Source organism: Engystomops pustulosus, chromosome 3, assembly GCF_040894005.1.
Source record: "Engystomops pustulosus chromosome 3, aEngPut4.maternal, whole genome shotgun sequence".
In the NCBI taxonomy this organism is placed as follows: domain Eukaryota; kingdom Metazoa; phylum Chordata; class Amphibia; order Anura; family Leptodactylidae; genus Engystomops; species Engystomops pustulosus.
In genome coordinates, this window is record NC_092413.1 from 231,875,110 (window position 1) to 231,896,901 (window position 21,792).

A 21,792-nucleotide genomic window follows, 5' to 3' on the forward strand; every position below is an offset into this window, starting at 1 on the left:
CTCCATTCTTCAGACCTGGCTAAATAAATTTCAATAGCCCTTTTTACATCTAATTTACTAAATTCTTTTTCCCTATCCGTAGATGGGTTACTACAGAAGGACGGAAGCCTAAACTCTTGGGATCTATGAAAACTAAAGGCTACTTTAGGTAAAAAGGCCGGGTCTGTCATCTAAAACTTTAGTGAAAGGTGCTCTACAAGGTAGAGCAGAGATCTCTCCCACTCTACGGGCCGAAGTGATTGCCACCAGGAAAACCACCTTAAGAGTTAACCACTTTAATGAACATGACTCTAAGGGCTCAAATGGTTCTTTCAGTAAATAATTTAAGACCAGTGTGAGGTCCCAAGGGGGCACTGTACATCTCTTAAATGGGGTCATACGAGATGCTGCCTTTATGAACCGGGCTATCCAGGGATGAGAGGCTAAGGGAGACTCAAACAGGGAGTGAAGGGCTGAAATCTGCACTCTGAGTGTGGCCGGCTTCAAACCTTTATCTAGGCCTGCCTGCAGAATATCTAGCATTCTAGCCGCATTTGGATGACCCAAATCTATCTTCTCCGGACTGCAGAAATCTGAAAACACTCTCCAGACCCTAAAATAAATATTGGAAGTAACTACCTTCCTACTCTTTTGTAGGGTTGTAATTACCTTATCTCAGAGGCCTTTCTCTTTTTAAGATGCGCTTCTCAAATTCCAGGCCGTCAGATGGAGACTCGCAATCTGGGGGTGGAAGACTGGTCCATGGGAGAGGAGATCGTGCCTCTCTGGAAGGATCCAAGGATCTGACACCGATAGCTCTCTCAGTATTGAGAACCATGCCCTCCTGGGCCAAAAGGGGGCTATAAGAATGACTCTGGCCCGATCTTGCCTCATCTTCCTCAGAACTCTCGGAAGGACAGACAGGTGGGAATGCATACGAGATTGAAGTTCTATGTGTACGAGAAAGCTTCCAGACTCAATGGTTGATCCCTCGGGTCTAGGGAGCAGAAGAGCCTGACCTGTCTGTTCTTCCTTGTGGCGAACAGACCTATCTCTGGCCAGCCCCAGAGTCTGGCTATCTTGTAAAAGACCTCTTGGTTCAGGGACCGTTCCCCTGTTGCAGAAGATGACGGCTCAGGAAGTCCGCTTCCAGATTGTCCTTGCCTCTTATGTGTATCGCCGACACCGATCTTAAATTGGTCTCTGCCAGCTCATTAGAGACTCGCTCCTGGTACCTCCTTGGCGATTCACAAACGCCACTGCCGTCACATTGTCTGAAGCAATCTTCAGGTCTGTACCCTGAATTACCGGCAAGGATTGTTTGATCGCTTCTAGGAAGGCCTCTAACTTCCTGTAATTTGAAGGCATCCTTTGGGACTCTTTGCTCCATGTCCCCTGGCTCCCCAACCCCAGGAACTTGCATCTGTAACCATAGATAGGGGATTCTCCTCTCTCCATGGTTTGCCTACTTGGAGGTTCTCTTCCCTTAACCACCAACCTAGGGATTCTAAAATCTGCTGAGGAAGCACCACCCTGCAGTCTAGACTGGATTGGTCCCTGTTCCAGTTCTTCGGCATGAATAGTTGTAAGGGTCTTGCATGAAACATCGCCCAAGGCACTACTGGAATTGCTGCCGTGAAGAGACCCAGAATCCTCATTAATTTCTCTTATCGTAGGGGGTGATTCTCTGTATAACCTTTCCACGAGGCTATTATCTTCAGATCCTTGTCCTGTGGAAAGAAGGTCTTTGACTTGGCAGGTATAAGGGAGGACTTCTTCAGGTTCACCATCCAACCTAAGCGGTGTAAAATCTCCAGCACCACTTTTATCTGGATCTTCAATTTCTCCACTGAGCTTCCTATCAGTGGAAAGTCATCGAGCTATGGCACAAAGATGCCTTGATGCTTTCTTATATAGGCTCCCACCTCGGATATTAGCTTTGTGAAGACTCTTGGAGCTTTCGCTACTCCAAAGGGTAGTGCCCTGAATTGAAGGTGTTCTATCCTGCCATCCAATACTACTCTCAGGTATTTCTGGCAGTCTGGATGAATGGGGACGTGGTAGTATGCATCCGCCAGATCTATAGAAGCCATATAACAGTTTACTGTTGATTTTATGGACTCCATCTTGAACCCGTCTACCCGCAGGTAGCGATTCAGTGGCTTCAGATTTATGATGGTACGGAGGGAGCCATCTGGTTTCTTTATGAAGAACAGAGTTGAGTAGAATCCTGTTCCCTGTTCCCGAAGCGGAACCTTGCTGAGCACATCTTTTTCAAAAAAAGGACATCACCTCCGTCTGTAGAGACTGTTGGGCTACTCGCCCAGACACAGATGTTATCTTGAAGCATTTTGGGGGGGGGGGAATAGGTTTCCTAGATTTCCTAGAGGATCGCCAGCCCTCCTTTTTATCTCCGGATCTCTGTGGGCATCCAAATCTCCTTGAGGAACGAAAAAAAAATTTCTTTCCAGAGGTCTTGTACTGGGGAACCCCTTCTTTCTGTCCGCCGCCTTCTCTAAGATATTATCTAGAGCGGACCCAAACAGGAATTCTCCCTCACAAGGGATACTGCATAAATGGCTTTTTGATGCTAGGTCACCTGCCCAATTTTTCAGCCATAAAGCCCTTCTAGCTGAATTTGATAAAGCCGCTGACCTCGCTGACAACCGAAGAGCGTCCACCGAGGCATCTGCTAAGGAGGCTGAGGCCTTCTGTGCAGTGGTAACTTCTGTAATGAAATACGATCTTGAAGCACCTGTCTTAATCTTTTCCTCCAGCTGGGAAAGCCATACAAATAATGATCTGGAGACGCATGTTGCAGCAATATTAGGTTTAAACGTGCCTGTGGCAGAAAACTATCTGCCTTCTTGTCCATGGGATCCTTAAGTAAGCCTGAATCTTCCACTGGGAGTGCGCTCTTTCTGGAAACCTTTGATACAGCAACATCCACTTTCGGCGCTTTATCCCATACCTCCGTATCCTTTTCCGGAAATGGATATTTTTTTGTCTGTTTTCTTCCATTCCGCCTTGATAAGGGAAGAAATGTTCTCATGAATGGGAAAAAATCTTTTCTTCTTTTCCCCTAACCCTTGGAACATGACGTCCGTGACTGAACGTTCCTCTCTAACTCAATAGTCGCTCTCACCAGCTTTACCAGGTGGTCAGTATCTTCTACTGGGAACAACGGCCTGCCTGACTTGTCCTCCTCCTCTGACGACTCCTCCTGGCTTGAGTCCGAGACATCACAATCTCTAGAGGTGCTCGGGGAATCTCTTGTTCTGAGAGATTTTTTCATCTCCTACATGGAACTACGCACCTCCTGCTGGATCATGGATTCAAATAAAGCCGAGTGATCCTGAGCTAACATACGCTGAATACATTGGTCACAATTGGGTTTTAAGTAAGAGTCAGGCAGACTATCTCTACAAATTCTACACACTCGATTTTTAGATTTTACAGTGGATTTTTCCCTATGCGATGTCACATAAGAGGACATCAGAACCAGTTTAAAGGCATGGTAAGGCCGCACTCACCAATCAGCGGACTATCCCTCTACTGTATTTACCGTAGCGGTCTCTGGTGGAGAGCACTCTACCCCGTGTCCTCTGGAGTAGGTCCTGTGGCCGGCTGTGGGTGCAAAATAACACACAGGACTCCTGTGTGGGATCTCCTTTTGAATCTCCCGCTCCTGACGTCATCCACCACGTGATGAATCTGTTGCCCTCAGCCGCCTCCACGCGTCTCCTTTCCAGGACCGGAGATGCGCCGGAGTCCATCCGCCCCCACAGACTGTTGCTTCACTATTCTCACCCAGCCGCGGCATCAGACCACCGGTAAGCCTCGGCGGGGGATATGTGCAGCCACATCGGGGTACCTGGAGACTCCCATTCCCCCTTTTACCGCGATTCGGAGCCTCACCGAGGCTCTCTGGATCCCCCGTCAGGGACAGGAAACCACTGAAGGAGATGGGGCGTACCGCACCTTTTAAAGTTTGGATTTCCTGTCCCTGGAGGCGGATCCCTCTCTCTCTGGTTGGGTGCTGTCGTGGTGAGAGGGGGGAATGTTTTTTTTTTTAAGTGACGTCTTTCTGATGTCTTTAAATAAAAGGAGACATCCGTAAGGTCCATAACCAGGGAGTCCTACAATTCCTCCACGGTACTTCTTCCACGTCTTGTTTTCCGTCTTGATGTGTTGGTAGAGTCCTCCCTATAGGGTGGATTGGTTCTCTTCGTGAATCAGAGGGAAGGTCGTCAGATAAACTGGACTCCGAGTCTGTCGTCCAATATTCTCTTTATCTTTTTTTTTCCTTGTTTTCTGTTGCCCGTATTTTGTGGTCCCGTTCTACCGTTCCCATATTGTAAAGTTTTGTTCTTTTGTTGCCAATTGAAAATGTTATTGTCCCATAAAAACTTATCCTTCTTCCATTCTTTTATCTCAGCTTGAACCTATAGCAGTATGTGGGGATTTTACACATCATGTATTACAAATCACACATTGTAAAACATTGTGGCAAAAGAGAGACAGTCTCGGGTCTTAACAGAAAAAAAGCTATGGTTCAGCTCCCCTCCCTGGTTAGTGCCGTTCTGGTAGTAGCCGATCCACGGAAAGCCGTGTGGGAACAGCAACAATGCAAAAAGGAATCCAGCATCCAGGCAAAAAGTGAAAGTATAAAAACCGGCACTTTATTGAAAAAGGGTTAAAAACATATTATTATTATTATTATTATGTTTTTAACCCTTTTTCAATAAAATGCTGGATCTTATACTTTCACTTTTTGCCTGGATGCTGGATTCCTTTTTGCATCGATCGCAGGTGTTACCGGTGGGTGTTTTCTGTCAACTGCCCTTTCTGGCCGTGACATACGGCCGGCGATGCTGGTAACTTCAGTGACAGCAGACTCCACCCCCAGACTACAGCGTCTCCTTCTGTCCCTCTTCCTCCTCCTGTCCCCCTACCTCCTCCTGTCGCCTACAGCCCCCTGTCCACTTTCCTCCTCCTGGTCTCCTGTCAACTGGTATTAAACAGAAAACCCCCTGTTTCTTAACTTTCCATCATTCCCCCGCAGTCACTCTCTCTTCTCCTGACTGACTCATGAAGGGGGCGGGGCCAGTCAAGGGGCGGAGCTACCTCCTCACATAACTCTTGGAGACATCATGTGAGGAGGTAGCAGGGCTTGATCCCACCTCCTGTTGGTCCGTGATACCTCTACGGGAGGCGAGGGGAACCTGGGACATTCTCCCAGCCGCTCGTGACAGCGGGACAGAGCCCAAAAAACGTGACTGTCCCGCCAAATCCGGGATGGTTGGGAGGTGTCTCTGTAGCATCAGTTGACTATGTACCAGGGAGTCTTTAAGATTAAGTCCGCTACGAAAGCTTCTTGATGGTCTCTCGTCTAAAAATTCGGCAATATCGTAATCAGTTTTTATAATCCCCCAGTTAGTATTAATAATTCGGCAGAAAACTGGTTATCGTGTAGCAATGATCCCGATTTTCAATTGTTCGTCTTGTCCCCGATGCTTGAGGACAGTAAAGAAAGTATCTATAGGTAATGAATCTCCTACTGGTGGATATTGGACTTGGGGTCTGTGGAAGGACCCTCATCTTTGTTTGTTCGATGTCTGAATGTGAAGGCTGTTTTATTTTGTACCTGCTCCTGGAATAAACGCAGGCGAGACCTGTTTTGGACTACATCACTTCTACCATGGTCTCTACTGGGCCAAATCTCCCACATCACATACAGAGATACAAGTGCAATCATATTATGGGGAGCAGAAGCTTTTATTGTCAGGTAGGAGGAGTTACTGCAGCGAGTCAGTATCTGCAGGACCTCTCCTTCTTCTTCAGGACCTCTGCAATTCTCCCTGGCAGCTCTCACTCACCTTCTGGACCCAATCCTGACTGATCGCCGTCCATTCCTGCACAATCACTGCTGCATTGTGTCACTATTTGTTGGTTTTTGTTTGTCCACCCGACTCTTGATGATTGACCACAAGTTCTCAATGGGATTAAGATCTGGGGAGTTTTCAGGCCATGGACCCAAAATCTCTATATTTTGTTCCTCAGCAGTCCACTCCCTGCACCTCCTGCAGAATATCAGTCTGTCCCTGACGGTTTTCTGGAGAGAAGCGGCTTCTGTGCTGCCCTCCTGGACACCAGGCCTTGCTCCAGGAGTCTCCGCAGTGTCACAGTGCGTGCAGATGCCTCACACCTGCTGCTGCCATTCCTGAGCAAGCTCTGCACTGCTGGGAGCCCCAACCCCAAGTGGAGACACTTGTAAGAGACGCTCCTGGCGCTTGCTGCTCCTTCTTGGGCCCCTGGAGCCTTTTTGGTAACAATGGAGCTTCTCTCCCTGAATTCCTTGATGATGCAATAGATTGGTGACTGAGGGGCAATCTTTCTCGCTGCGATACTCTTCCCTGTTCGTCCAGTTTTGTGCAGTGCAATGATGACTGCGAGTGTTTCTTTAGAGATAACCATGGTTAACAGAATAGAAACAATGATGTACAGCACCAGCCTCCTTGTAAAGTGTCCAGGGGTGTGATTGTTACTTAATCCTGACAGATTGTCCCCCAGCCCTGTCCTCATCAGCCCCCGCACCTGTGTTACTGGAGACATCACTGACACCATGGCCGCTGCTCCGCCTAAGGCGCCTGCAATGAAGGGGAAATGTGTTTTGGGGGGAAAAGTTCATTTTCTAGGCAAATATTGTGAAGCTGATCCCTCTTTATAACATTCTGGAGTAAATGCAAATTTCCATAATAAAACCTGATGCTGGAGACTTTGTAAAAATTAACATTTGTATCATTCTCAAAACTTGACTATACATTAACTGTTACAGTTCTGGTGCAGCCGTTCGGCCAGCAGAGGGAACGTCCTTGCATTATAATACTATAGGATGCAGGGATTCCTGTCCTCAGCACTGGGTGCAGCCTGTGGGATTGGGCCAACGTACGGGACGTATACACAAGCTGCACACATTCCAGTGAAACAACCCTTAGGGTGATGCCACACATGGCGTTTTGAACCTGTTTTTGGTCTGTTTGTAAGCAGTCCGTTAAAAAACGCGTTACGTTTTTGACAGGTTTTACCAATTATCTTAATTAAAAATGGTCAAAAACGGATGTGTTTCCAAAAAACTCATGAGTTTAACGGACTGCTTAAAAATGGAACAAAAACGGGTTCAAAACGCCATGTGTGTCATCACCCTAAGGGTGATGGCACACGTATACGTTTTCAATCCGTTTTCAATCCGTTTTCAATGCGTTTTTAAGCAAAACGGAAGAGTTCTCCTTATGGAAAGTTTGCTAATCAAGGCCACCTTGCAGGCGTGTGGAGACTTCTAGCCATTGATGCTCCAACAGCGGGTCATCACATCCCGGGCAAAAAATGACCCCGGGCTCCGTACATCAAAGTATGAGAAAGATATTGAAAAGGACAAAGTGAAGAAAGTGTTTTTTGTAAAAAAAAGGTTTTAAATTTGTATCAAAATCTATTAAAACCTACATACGTTTTTGTATCCCTGTGATTGTACCGACCCAAAGAATATTGTAGACTTGTCGTTTGGAGCTCACGGTGAAAGATGTAAAAACCATGTCCACAAGAAATTGGCGCAAATGTGTTTTTTTTTCTACAATTTCATTCCAATTTAGAATTGTTTTTCGAACACATTGTAAGAGGTAACTTGGTTTCCTAATAATTTAGGATGCGAGCCGCACTCTGCACGGGGATCATCGTACAATATCTGTCCGTATTATCAGGAAATACAAAAACATAAAAGCTCACGCAAGTCACAACAAGTTCCTGTTTTTATTCTGTAATTGCTTACAAATACTTTATAAAATAAAGAATAATCCGCGCGCACCAATCCCCGCGCGCGTCTACGGACAGAAATCTCCAAAGTCATACGAGGAATTTGTTTTTTTTTTTACATAAATGATTTTGCTTTTTACTGTCTGAAAAAATATTCTTCTATAAGGATCATTTCCTCGGCGCGCCTGTACATACCCTATGGTCCGATCACAACAGTCCCTTTATCCAGAAAACGGCGCTTAAAATAAAACATTCACAAAAAAAAAAAAAAAAAACCACGATAAAATGACAGCGGGCTGGATCTTCCCTGACAATATCCACATCGTATTGCATCCGAGTAAAATCACAATGATTTTTTTATAAATTCTATGTCCTTCACCTGACTAATGGCGATACCCTGTATATAACGTCTAGACTCTCATATATATACGTATATATATATTTTATTACTTCATATATATTATCATATGCTTAGTTTATTCTTGTAATCATATACATAGTGCGAATACAAAAAAAAAGAGGTCCAAAAGCCGCTGAAGAATTGGGGGTTGAGCTCATCTAAATATTGGAGCCTGTGCATGTAAATGGGTGGTGTGACCCATCGATAACCCTGAGTATCATCTCCACAAACCTCTGGACCGATGTTGGTCAGTGTCCAGAAGATACCGATCCCGCCCGAGGTTTTCTTGCTTTCTACAGATGTAAACCTCTCCTGAATTACAGTAACGTGAAGATCTGGCCTTCTCGACATCTAGACAACGTACGGGCCCTCACTGAAGACCACAAGGCTTTGCGTTGATGAGATTACATTTCATCTAACAAATCATTAAAAATATTCACGTCTAGGGGGCTACTGGGTATTTTGTGGAGTTGGTGGCTCCTAAGTCAAGGCAAGAGGACAGCAAAGGCTGATGCCACATGGAGTACCAATGGCTTTTGAACAGAATGTTGGGTACTATGAGCAGGGCTGGATTATAGGGATGTCTCCAGGGCAGTGTGCCCTGGGGCCCCCACCACGTTATGGCTGTCCGCCATAAGGGGGCCCCCACCAGCAATATCCAACAATCACTTCACAGATTTTACTCTCAGGGGCCTCCACCTACCTTAACAGATAGAGAACACCTATATACAATAATTTTCAATATAGTAATAATATGCTAAGTGCTTCAACATGGTATTACTGCAACATGGCTGTGTGCATGGACAACACGCTCCCCTCTGCACCAAGAAGTATCTGCACTCCACTGTGTGACATACGGCCTTGTACTACTTACGTTGTTAACGTTATCTAGGTCTGAAGAGCGTCATGCCATAAGAATCGAATTGAGCCTGAGTCTCTCCCCGATCCAGGTGCTCTCCGAGCAGCAGTGGTAACTTTAGTGGTAACGAGATGTTTTAGGTCTTCATTCTAGGTCAATATACATTTCTGTGTATAAAATGTAAAGTGCAAAAAGATCCTTCCGTACAATAAGATTTTCCAACGTGATTGATTGAAAGGATTGTGTAAATTATCTCCACAATTCTCTCACATGGAAAGTCTTTCATTACAATGCCCACCATGCGCCTAAAGCAGCAGGAACAGAGCACCGAACCTAAACTCTACGTTAGTGAAATATTTCCCATCCGATAAGCCCTGTGCATCCCGAGAACTTTTCACCCTCTAGCTGACACGTGAAAGCACCCAATGTCACATAACACTGAGTAAGTAACAAACATTGTTGCTCGAAAGGAGGACCAGATTAGTTCATGTAGGACACAAGTTCAAGGGGTAAAATGGGACCCCATTACTGTTCCTGAATAACTGCTGGTGGAGGAGTGCTGAGCTCATATGTCTTCCCAATACTTGGTTCATATTCAACACAGGATATCCCCTCTCTACCGGATGGGGAACCAGATCAGTGGTCACCGAAAAACCAGGTTCTAAAAGATAGTGTGACCCCATACAGAGGGCAAGTCACTGACCTGGCAGAAAGTGATGGGGAGAAGCAAGATTTAACTCTCTGGGTGCACAAAGGAATGAAGAATGGAGCTGCTATGTCATAACGTGGTGGGACTATCATCATCAGAGTCACAGGGCCATCAGACCGGTCCATAAACGCTTCTAAGGTTTAGTGTTCTTGATACCTGAGCTCCCAAGAGCAAATCTGCGAGAAGACGAAGCCGTTACTGTACAGGACAATGAGGATTACGAGGATAGGGAATGCAGCCGGGAATCACCAAGTTACATCACACACCACAGTCAGACGCAAAAAGACTCACGTAGAGGGATCAGCAGGATTTTTCCTTTCTCCTGTATATAAGGCCTTAAATCAGTAGGCAGAAGCCCTTGGGGCCTCTCGGATGAAGGTCTATGGCTTTTCATCAAATACAAAGCTTACGTTGAGTTAATAAATCACATCACAGTGTTGTCCTTGAATATGTATCGTAGACTTCACACAATATTACCTGTAAGTGCTTATCTATTCATAAGTGCTAAGCGGACCAAGACTACCAGAGACCCCAGAACCAGAATATTCTCACTCCATAATGTGCTCCTATGTACGGTGCATGATAGATCCAGATTAACAGCCAGGCACCTCCATATACAACATGGGGGTCAGGCTGGATCCACTCACCCCACACTACGTTACATTGGGTTCCTGTTGGGCACTGAGTTTAGGTAGTTTAAAATTATTGCTTAGATTGGGGATCCCGTATCTCCCCTAGTGCACACACTAGGACCAGGGAGTATAAAAGTGACCAGGGACATATTGCTTCAGTCTTTGGAAATCTGGTCTTAAAATTTGTAACCAAACAAAAAAAAAAAAAAAAAACACTTGTATATTATTTACAGTATCAAGTGCAAACTTGTGTCGTGATTAATTAGGGTTGACGAGAACCCTACAACGTACCCGGTAAGAGTAATCCTGGCCAGTGTACAAGAGAAGGTAAACCAAACCCGGGGTCACTAGAGATGGCCGTCACCGTACCACAAGGCAGGAGACACACAGCTTGGAGGGACCAATGCAATCGTCGTGGCAGAACGCACCACAGCCCTTACACATGATCATGGCTTTGAGTCGGCAGTAGCACTTGGAGGGAGATATCTCCATACTGCCGCCGCCATCGGTGTAAGCCTGAACAGAGATGGGTTGTTCACAACCACCAGAGCTTGCACTCTGACTGGAGGGGATTGTCGTCACAGTCACAGAGAAGGACACAACATTGTCCGTATTAGCTGGACTAAAATTTCCACCCATGGGGACCGAGGACCTATTGAGGAGCTCGGGTGAAGTGGAGATGTTGATTGTGCCACCGTATCCCGATCCAAGGAGACCGGCAGGATTCCCACAAGTCCTTGACGACTGCAGTAAATCCGGATGGGGCGAGGTGGATGAAGCATGGATCCCAAACATGTCCGAGGCATTGTGTTTTAACTTGACCCCCAATACATTGGCCATTTTGGCCTGGGCAGCTTGTATCAAGTCTCGGGCTATGTCCGACTCATAAATGCTGCCTTTTGTGACAATCTGAACAGTTTCCTTCACGTCAAATGTTGGAAGGAATTCCCCGTGTGCAGGATTTATAGGTTCTATTTTAGGAGAAGGGGGCACTTGAGAGAGAGAAATTGGAGAGCGGCACACTTCAATCTCTCTGTCCACTTCTCTGCTCTCTACTATGGCCTCCATTGTAGTCTCTCGGTTATCCACTTGCTTAGGATCCTTCAGAGATGTATCACCTGTGCTGTCTGAAGGCGGTGGTCTACAAACCTCCGGGACCCTTCCATACGTTGAGATGTTAAGCAGGTAATGGCCAGACATGGCAGGCTTGGAGGTCCTTCTTCCAAGAAAACCAAGCATAAACCTCTGAGAAATGTTCTCTCTCTGGGAAACACATGGGGCTGTATTGGACTCGGATGGATTTGCGTTCTCTTTCCAAACCTTCTTGACCAGGGTCTGTAGAGCATGCTCCTGGCTCATGACATGGTCCGTCAGACCTTGTAATTGATTTTTTCCAGAACTTGTTAAGTCTTTACCTGAAAAAAGTTGCCATATCCTTTGACCTGAAGGATGCTGCCGGTTATGGCTCAAGAATCTCTCTAGTTGCTGAGCAGCTTTATTTGATGGTCTTTCGGTCTCTTCCCTTCTACAAGATTCTGACCCTTGTATTGAGCCCTTCGGTCTCTCAGTAGATGTCAATGGGGTGGTTTTTATTTCGACTTTTGTTAGAGGCCTAGGCATGATTTTCTCTAAGGGGACGTTCTTTCCTTGAAGAAGCTGTGTGACCAATGGGTTATTTGCAGGAATGCTGGAGCTGGCCTTGCTCAGATGCCCACCACCCAACCTTAGCGGCTTAACATTAGGGTTGTGTACATGGGTGGATGTTGCCTGGTCAATTGGTTGGGTTGCAGAAGATGTTCCCAACTTCCTGAAGGACGTTTCTGGTTGTGGCTGACTTGGAGACATCTTTGCTGCTACAAAAGGAGACGAGGCAAGTATCTGTGGTCTCGCTTCACCATCTTGTGCTATCTTTGTGTTTGGCATTGATGGAATTCTTGAACCTTCTAAAGATGATGTCATTGAAAGCTCAGACGGTTGTACGGATTTATCTGGTGTGGATGGTTCCTGAGTCAGCTGCCTAGTGGCGATCGAGTTGCCCTTTTCTGTGTTTTGGGGGATACTTCTATTTTCATTGTGGTGGAGTCGATGGGAAGCAACTGCGACTGTGGGTTGTACACCGGGTTTTTGCAGTAACTGTGCTCTTGCTGGACTGTCAGATGATATCTGCACCGGTTTCGTGACCTCCCTTTGATTTTCGCTAACTGGTATTGAGGGTGAAGTTCTCCCTTCACTTCTCCTGCTTCCAGTATTTCCCATTTCCAGTACTCTTCTCCCGTTCTCCGCTCCACCACCAGGTCCTCCTCCAGGCCCAGGTCCGGGGATGGAACCTCCATGGGCAGCAATAGCTGCTGCTCTCTGTGCACGGGCCAATCGAGCCTTCGCCTTGATGTCGGCAAGCGTGCGAGCTCCTGTTCTTCCAGGACTGGTGCCGGTGGCTGGAAATGTGGGCCTGGGAGAGACCTGGCTGCTACGAAAAGGCTTTGGGGAGAGCCATGCCATGGGGATCTATATCACAGACAAAAGAGCAGGCAATATGGTGGTTATATAATGATACGGTCTCAAAAACAATTCATAAAAAAACAAGTCTCTGTGTCTTATAACCCAACCATCTATAATAAACACATCAAAAAGCTTGCCTGCAAGATTTGGCAGAAAAACCTCATGTCATCTGGTGATTTTGTCATCTATCTTTCATTGGTCAAATTATAGTCCTGTCACTGAATGTACCACACATGGGGCACCCTACTAGGGCACTACTAATACAAATACGCTAGAATGGCACAGCACTATCATCTAGTGCAGTGATGGCGAACCTTTTAGTGGCCGAGTGCCCAAAAAGCAACCCAAAACCCCCCTTATTTATCGCGAGGTGCTAACCAAAAATTAAAGCAGTAACTTATTGCTCCCTGTTCTTCAACAACTTTGAATCATATTGGCCTCCTGAGGACAGCAACACAGTAGAAAGATGAAAAATTTACATCATTTTAGCTTCTTTCCAGTGTCCCTCTGTAAACAGAGAATTGTGGGGCCAGCAGGAGGTCCTCCAAAGAAAATTCATCCCTGTCTATACATTCTCCCTCTTCCTACAGTCCCAAGTAACAAAGTAAGTATCAAAATATGACAGAAAGCAGCATCTTTTAAGTTGCTTGGAACTGCAGGAAGATTCTTTGAGTCCTGTCTGGTGTGCTGGCCCAGGTGCCAACAGAAAGGGCTCTGAGTGCCGCCTCTGGCACCCGTGCCATAGGTTCGCCATCACTGATCTAGTGATCAGACACTTATTACCTGCCCCGGGGAACAGTTATGGGAAAACCTATATAAGGGAAGGTGCTTTCTATGAAACTATCAACCTCCATGTCACAAAGGGAGACCACAGGGAGCAATAAAATCCCTGAGGTTCCAGTGTGGTGCGGAGGGGTTCTTTTGATTGACTACTTCATGACCCAACCATATCTTGTCTGCTCTGACCCATCCCTTGTCTACTGTGCTGTGCCTGCTGTGACCTCAACTCCAGATACAAGTATAAGGCTTAGGGGATAACCCCCAGGGACTCTGCTACTGGCCCTAGACATGAGCAAAATTCACTAATGGACCAGTGCCTCTTTAGAGTGGGGTACCCACCATGATTAACTTTTTGACCCTATCTACCCCCCCATTGGCTTTACCTTGAGCGGTGGGACCTTCTGTTCCGGCGCCTCCTTCTGCGTTTCGGGAGGAGGCTTACATAAGGCACGAAATGTCTGCTGGGGCTGGCTCAGCTCGATCATACGGGGACTCTTCTCAGGAGCAGCCGGATGATCCTCACCGACTTCCAAGTGTCTCTTGGCCCCAATGCTGAAGGTCTTCTCTGGAGCTCCGGAGCTTTGGGGAAGGTCTTCCTCACTCGTGGTTGTTCTTGGCGATTCTATGAGGGCCGAGCTCTTTGGTTTCACTGGGGTCATGCAAGTATGGCTCTTGGGCTGCTCGTCTTTGGGCAACTCTTTAGTGGTTTCTGCCTCTTCTTTCACCTCTTGGTTGTCTTCTCCGGCTGAAGTCTGATTGCGGAGGTCCATGGACTTTGCTTTGGCTTTTGTAACCCCCGGCTTCTCATGATTGTCCTGGTCCTTCTCAGTTTTCACAGTCGGTGAATCTACTAGTAAGGAACTTCTAGGAGCGTCGTGAGCTGGAGCCATTGTAATGAGCACAATAGGTGGACAGACCTTGTCCTCAACCTCCTCGTAGTCTTCTGCAGTCATCCTGCTCAACTCCTCTTCACTCAGACCAGAACTTCAAAGACAAGAGATGGTGGTTTACACGACCAACCGGACACCAGTGCTCAGTGTATTAGTCATAAACTCTAATCACCCACCAACAACATCTTCAAGACCTCTCAGAACTTACTTCTGCCCGTAGTAACTTTCATAAAACTTCTCCTTCCAGGACTCGACCTTCTTCTCCTTCTCAATCTCTTGACGGATCCTCAGCTGCATTTCTGGTGTAAATTCACCTGTCACAGACAATGAACATAGAGGAGACAGCGCAGGAGACTGCTGGGGTATAGAGACAGCGCAGGAGACTGCTGGGGTATAGAGACGGCGCAGGAGACTGCTGGGGTATAGAGACGGCGCAGGAGACTGCTGGGGTATAGAGACGGCGCAGGAGACTGCTGGGGTATAGAGACAGCGCAGGAGACTGCTGGGGTATAGAGAGAGCGCAGGAGACTGCTGGGGTATAGAGACAGCGCAGGAGACTGCTGGGGTATAGAGACAACGCAGGAGACTGCTGGGGTATAGAGACAGCGCAGGAGACTGCTGGGGTATAGAGACAGCGCAGGAGACTGCTGGGGTATAGAGACAGCGCAGGAGACTGCTGGGGTATAGAGACAGCGCAGGAGACTGCTGGGGTATAGAGACAACGCAGGAGACTGCTGGGGTATAGAGAGAGCGCAGGAGACTGCTGGGGTATAGAGAGAGCGCAGGAGACTGCTGGGGTATAGAGACAGCGCCGCAGGAGACTGCTGGGGTATAGAGACAGCGCCGCAGGAGACTGCTGGGGTATAGAGACAGCGCCGCAGGAGACTGCTGGGGTATAGAGACAGCGCCGCAGGAGACTGCTGGGGTATAGAGACAGCGCCGCAGGAGACTGCTGGGGTATAGAGACAGCGCCGCAGGAGACTGCTGGGGTATAGAGACAGCGCCGCAGGAGACTGCTGGGGTATAGAGACAGCGCCGCAGGAGACTGCTGGGGTATAGAGATAGCGCAGGAGACTGCTGGGGTGTAGAGATCCTGTATATAGAGACAGCGCAGGAGACTGCTGGGGTATAGAGATCCTGTATATAGAGACAGCGCAGGAGACTGCTGGGGTGTAGAGATCCTGTATATAGAGACAGCGCAGGAGACTGCTGGGGTATAGAGATCCTGTATATAGAGACAGCGCCGCAGGAGACTGCTGGGGTATAGAGACAGCGCCGCAGGAGACTGCTGGGGTATAGAGACAGCGCCGCAGGAGACTGCTGGGGTATAGAGACAGCGCCGCAGGAGACTGCTGGGGTATAGAGACAGCGCCGCAGGAGACTGCTGGGGTATAGAGACAGCGCCGCAGGAGACTGCTGGGGTATAGAGACAGCGCCGCAGGAGACTGCTGGGGTATAGAGACAGCGCCGCAGGAGACTGCTGGGGTATAGAGACAGCGCCGCAGGAGACTGCTGGGGTATAGAGACAGCGCCGCAGGAGACTGCTGGGGTATAGAGACAGCGCCGCAGGAGACTGCTGGGGTATAGAGATCCTGTATATAGAGACTGCTGGGGTATAGAGATCCTGTATATAGAGACTGCTGGGGGTATAGAGATCCTGTATATAGAGACTGCTGGGGTATAGAGATCCTGTATACATTGACTGCTGGGGGTATAGAGATCCTGTATATAGAGACTGCTGGGGTATAGAGATCCTATATATAGAGACTGCTGGGGGTATAGAGATCCTGTATATAGAGACTGCTGGGGGTATAGAGATCCTGTATATAGAGACTGCTGGGGGTATAGAGATCCTGTATATAGAGACTGCTGGGGGTATAGAGATCCTGTATATAGAGACTGCTGGGGGTATAGAGATCCTGTATATAGAGACTGCTGGGATATATATAGAGACTGCTGGGATATATATAGAGACTGCTGGGATATATATAGAGACTGCTGGGGTATATAGAGACTGTTGGGGTATATATAGGACACTATTCTCACCTTCGGACAGTCGCTCCTTCCAGCTCTGAGACGCGGATGTAAAGAACTCGTTATTCAGAGCAGAACTGTTCAGTTTCAGGAGTCCGTCAGGTCCGGCCTGCGAGGAACACGACAAGAATGATTACTCCCGTCTATATGTCAGACGCAGAAGGAGTCGCCTTTAATGACGGGCTACAGGAGCCCCTCACCCCTGCAGTGCACATCTGTCTTTCTCTAAGCATTTGCATTACAATATAATTGTGTGTTATAACTTACCTTGCACCCTGACAGAATCCTCTGTGTAGTCCCAGGGGTTGGGCTTTGGTTTGGATGCATTTAAACAACATGTGACTTGTCTGTGCTGCACACTCCTCAGCTCTCAGCCCCCACCTCTGTGACCCTGCAGTGCAGGTGTCATGGGCTTCTGTAACTTGTCTGTAGTGACTATGAGGTCCCTGGTGACAGGTCCCTTTAAGGAAACACTCAGGTCATAGTTTTCCTTTTCCCATTCCTGACAGAGAACCCCCTGGGAAGAATACATGACCTTTAACCCCTTACCAACACGTGACGGACTATAACATCACATACCGGCTGCGGGCTCACAGGCTGAGCACTCTCCATACAAGGCGATGTGTTTGCTGTATACTGCAGCAAACACCCACCTGTAACACCCGCAGCTGATGCTGGCACTGATCGCAGGTGTTAACCCTTTAAATGCCTCTAGAGCATGACTGCCGCCATCTTGGACGACTGCATCACAATTGTTACCGACTGCCCCACAATTCTGCAGGATGAATAAAGTGCACCAAAAATATATGACGCCTCCTCCCGAGCAGCAGGGGGCGCACTACACAGGACACTGCACACAGTACACATCACTGGTTCTGATTAATCTGGGCCAATAAATTGACCTGGAAAGGTCAGAGGGTATTCTAGGGTCATCCGAAAATTTCAACAAGCCAAATTTCCCAAGCGTTCTCTCTCGCCCCCTCTGGTGTCGTCCCCTCCTCACCGGTCGGTCCACCTCGGGCAGGAGTCGGAGCAGGCGTTGCTGGCCGTCCCCCGGGAGCAGGGAGAAGGTGTGCTTATTGATCAGCGCCCGCAGGTTGGTGTTCACCAGGATGGAATCCGGGGTCTCTACGTCGATCTCGGCTCCTTTGGTCCTTTTCAAATGTCCTGTGATATAAGAGAAGAGTATAACCCTCCTGTGTCAGCAGTCACTGCACAGCATCTCCCCCCTCCCAGCAGTCACTGCACAGCATCTCCCCCGCTCCCCGCTCCCAGCAGTCACTGCACAGCATCTCCCCCCTCCCAGCAGTCACTGCACAGCATCTCCCCCGCTCCCAGCAGTCACTGTACAGCATCTCCCCCCTCCCAGCAGTCACTGCACAGCATCTCCCCCACTCCCAGCAGTCACTGCACAGCATCTCCCCCGCTCCCAGCAGTCACTGCACAGCATCTCCCCCCCCTCCCAGCAGTCACTGCACAGCATCTCCCCCCCCCCTCCCAGCAGTCACTGCACAGCATCTCCCCCGCTCCCAGCAGTCACTGCACAGCATCTCCCCCCTCCCAGCAGTCACTGCACAGCATCTCCCCCCCCCCCTCCCAGCAGTCACTGCACAGCATCTCCCCCGCTCCCAGCAGTCACTGCACAGCATCTCCCCCGCTCCCAGCAGTCACTGCACAGCATCTCCCCCACTCCCAGCAGTCACTGCACAGCATCTCCCCCCTCCCAGCAGTCACTACACAGCATCTCCCCCGCTCCCAGCAGTCACTGCACAGCATCTCCCCCGCTCCCAGCAGTCACTGCACAGCATCTCCCCCACTCCCAGCAGTCACTGTACAGCATCTCCCCCGCTCACAGCAGTCACTGCACAGCATCTCCCCCGCTCCCAGCAGTCACTGTACAGCATCTCCCCCCCTCCCAGCAGTCACTGTACAGCATCTCCCCCCCTCCCAGCAGTCACTGCACAGCATCTCCCCCACTCCCAGCAGTCACTGCACAGCATCTCCCCCGCTCCCAGCAGTCACTGCACAGCATCTCCCCCTCTCCCAGCAGTCACTGCACAGCATCTCCCCCGCTCCCAGCAGTCACTGCACAGTATCTCCCACCCTCCTGCGGGCACTGAGCAGAGCGTTTCTCCCCCCCCCCCCTTCCATGCAGGCACTTAGCACGGCGCCCCCCCCTCCTGCTGGCACTGAGCACAGTGTCTCTCCCCCCTCCCTGCAGGCACTGAGCACTGCGTCTCCCCCCCTCCTCCCTGCAGGCACTGAGCACAGCGTCTCCCCCCCTCCTCCCTGCAGGCACTGAGCACAGCGTCTCCCCCCCTCCTCCCTGCAGGCACTGAGCACTGCGTCTCCCCCCCTCCTCCCTGCAGGCACTGAGCACAGCGTCTCCCCCCCTCCTCCCTGCAGGCACTGAGCACAGCGTCTCTCCCCCCTCCCTGCAGGCACTCAGCACAGTGTCTCTCCCCCCTCCCTGCAGGCATTGAGCACAGCGTCTCCCCCTCCTCCTGCAGGCACTGAGCACAGCGTCTCCCCCCCCTCCTCCCTGCAGGCACTGAGCACAGCGTCTTTCTCTCCTCCTGCAGGCACTGAGCACAGCCTCTCTCCCCCTCCCTGCAGGCACTGAGCACAGCGTCTCTCCCCCCTCCCTGCAGGCACTGAACACAGCGTCTCCTTCACCTCCCTGCAGGCACTGAACACAGCGTCTCTCTCACCTCCCTGCAGGCACTGAACACAGCGTCTCCTTCACCTCCCTGCAGGCACTGAGCACAGCGTCTCCCCCCCCCCCTCCTGCAGGCACTGAGCACAGCGTCTCCCCCTCCTCCTGCAGGCACTGAGCACAGCGTCTCTCCCCCCTCCTGCAGGTACTGAGCACAGCGTCTCTCCCCCCTCCTGCAGGTACTGAGCACAGTGTCTCTCCCCCCTCCTGCAGGCACTGAGCACAGCATCACTGTAGTATCAGGGGGTGCTATGTACATACTATGAGGTGCTGCTGGTTTGGCGGGGGGGATGTTGCTGACGGGTTTCACAGTCTTCAGCAGGAGGTTCTGCCCGGACGGAACCGCAATCCCGGATCTACGTCGCTGCTGCTTCTTCTGCTGCTGCTGCTTAAGAGCCTGAGGGGCAAGAAGAGGTACAGAGTGTTATATACAGAGAGATGGGGGGTGTTATATACAGAGAGACGGGGGGTGTTATATACAGAGAGACGGGGGGTGTTATATACAGAGAGACGGGTGGTGTTATATACAGAGAGATGGGGGGTGTTATATACAGAGAGATGGGGGGACACCGTGTTATATACAGAGAGATGGGGGGACACCGTGTTATATACAGAGATGGGGGGGGGGGGCACCGTGTTATATACAGAGAGATGGGGGGACACCGTGTTATATACAGAGAGATGGGGGGACACCGTGTTATATACAGAGAGATGGGGGGACACCGTGTTATATACAGAGAGATGGGGGGGAACCGTGTTATATACAGAGAGATGGGGGGAACCGTGTTATATACAGAGATGGGGGGACACCGTGTTATATACAGAGAGATGGGGGGAACCGTGTTATATACAGAGAGATGGGGGGACACCGTGTTATATACAGAGAGATGGGGGGAACCGTGTTATATACAGAGAGATGGGGGTACACCGTGTTATATACAGAGAGATGGGGGTACACCATGTAATATATGTGTCAGTGATTATCAGTGTCCAGCAGGGGGCGCCGCACACCTCTACAATAGACTGGAGCCTCTGCATATGAGACAAAAGGTGACCCCGGAACATGGATAAGGAGTAAGACAGACCCCCAGATACATGTGATCCCCCCAAAAATTTACCTGCTTCAGCGCCTTCTTACTGAGCTTCTGAGATGGAGAGATGACTTTACCCGCAGCGATGGAGGGAGACGGACAACTGGACTGCGGGGAGGAAGGCTGAGACAGTCTAGAGGAGACTGCAGAGACAGAAGAGACAGAAACATAGTACACCGCCCTGCATGATAATACACAGATAATACTGCCCCCTATGTACAGGAATATAACTACTATAATACTGCCCCCTATGTACAGGAATATAACTACTATAATACTGCCCCCTATGTACAAGAATATAACTACTATAATACTGCCCCCTATGTACAGGAATATAACTACTATAATACTGCCCCCTATGTACAAGAATATAACTACTATAATACTGCCCCCTATGTACAGGAATATAACTACTATAATACTGCCCCCTTTGTACAAGACTATAACTACTATAATACTGCCCCCTATGTACAGGAATATAACTACTATAATACTGCCCCCTATGTACAAGAATATGACTACTATAATACTGCCCCCTATGTACAGGAATATATCTACTATAATACTGCCCTCTATGTACAGTAATATAACTACTATAATACTGCCCCCTATGTACAAGAATATAACTACTATAATACTGCCCTCTATGTACAGTAATATAACTACTATAATACTGCCCCCTTTGTACAAGACTATAACTACTATAATACTGCCCCCTATGTACAAGAATATAACTACTATAATACTGCCCCCTATGTACAGGAATATAACTACTATAATACTGCTCCCTATGTACAAGAATATAACTACTATAATACTGCCCCCTATGTACAAGAATATAACTACTATAATACTGCCCCCTATGTACAGTAATATAACTACTATAATACTGCCCCCTATGTACAAGACTATAACTACTATAATACTGCCCCCTATGTACAAGACTATAACTACTATAATACTGCCCCCTATGTACAAGACTATAACTTCTATAATACTGCCCCCTATGTACAAGACTATAACTACTATAATACCGCCCCCTATGTACAGGAATATAACTACTATAATACTGCCCCCTATGTACAAGAATATAACTACTATAATACTGTCCCCTATGTACAGGAATATAACTACTATAATACTGCCCCCTATGTACAAGAATATAACTACTATAATACTGCCCCCTATGTACAGAAATATAACTACTATAATACTGCCCCCTATGTACAAGAATATAACTACTATAATACTGCCCCCTATGTACAAGAATATAACTACTATAATACTGCCCCCTATGTACAGGAATATAACTACTATAATACTGTCCCCTATGTACAAGAATATATCTACTATAATACTGCCCCCTATGTAAAAGAATATAACTACTATAATAC

At 48.5% G+C, this 21,792-nt stretch overlaps 1 protein-coding gene across 3 annotated transcripts in view; it reads right to left on the reverse strand.

Moving 5' to 3' along the window:
* Positions 1 to 8,673: 8,673 nt before the first annotated feature.
* Positions 8,674 to 21,792, reverse strand: part of ASXL2 (ASXL transcriptional regulator 2) — a 34,265-nt gene continuing 21,146 nt past the window's right edge. For all 3 annotated transcript variants that reach the window (XM_072143984.1, XM_072143983.1, XM_072143985.1), the window contains 7 exons: positions 20,426 to 20,541; positions 19,569 to 19,704; positions 17,595 to 17,758; positions 16,604 to 16,700; positions 14,766 to 14,871; positions 14,051 to 14,651; positions 8,674 to 12,893 (listed from right to left, as the gene is read on the reverse strand). In XM_072143984.1, the coding sequence (XP_072000085.1) occupies positions 10,749 to 12,893; positions 14,051 to 14,651; positions 14,766 to 14,871; positions 16,604 to 16,700; positions 17,595 to 17,758; positions 19,569 to 19,704; positions 20,426 to 20,541 (3,365 nt within the window). In that variant the 3' untranslated portion in view covers positions 8,674 to 10,748. The remainder of the gene's footprint in view (positions 12,894 to 14,050; positions 14,652 to 14,765; positions 14,872 to 16,603; positions 16,701 to 17,594; positions 17,759 to 19,568; positions 19,705 to 20,425; positions 20,542 to 21,792) is intronic.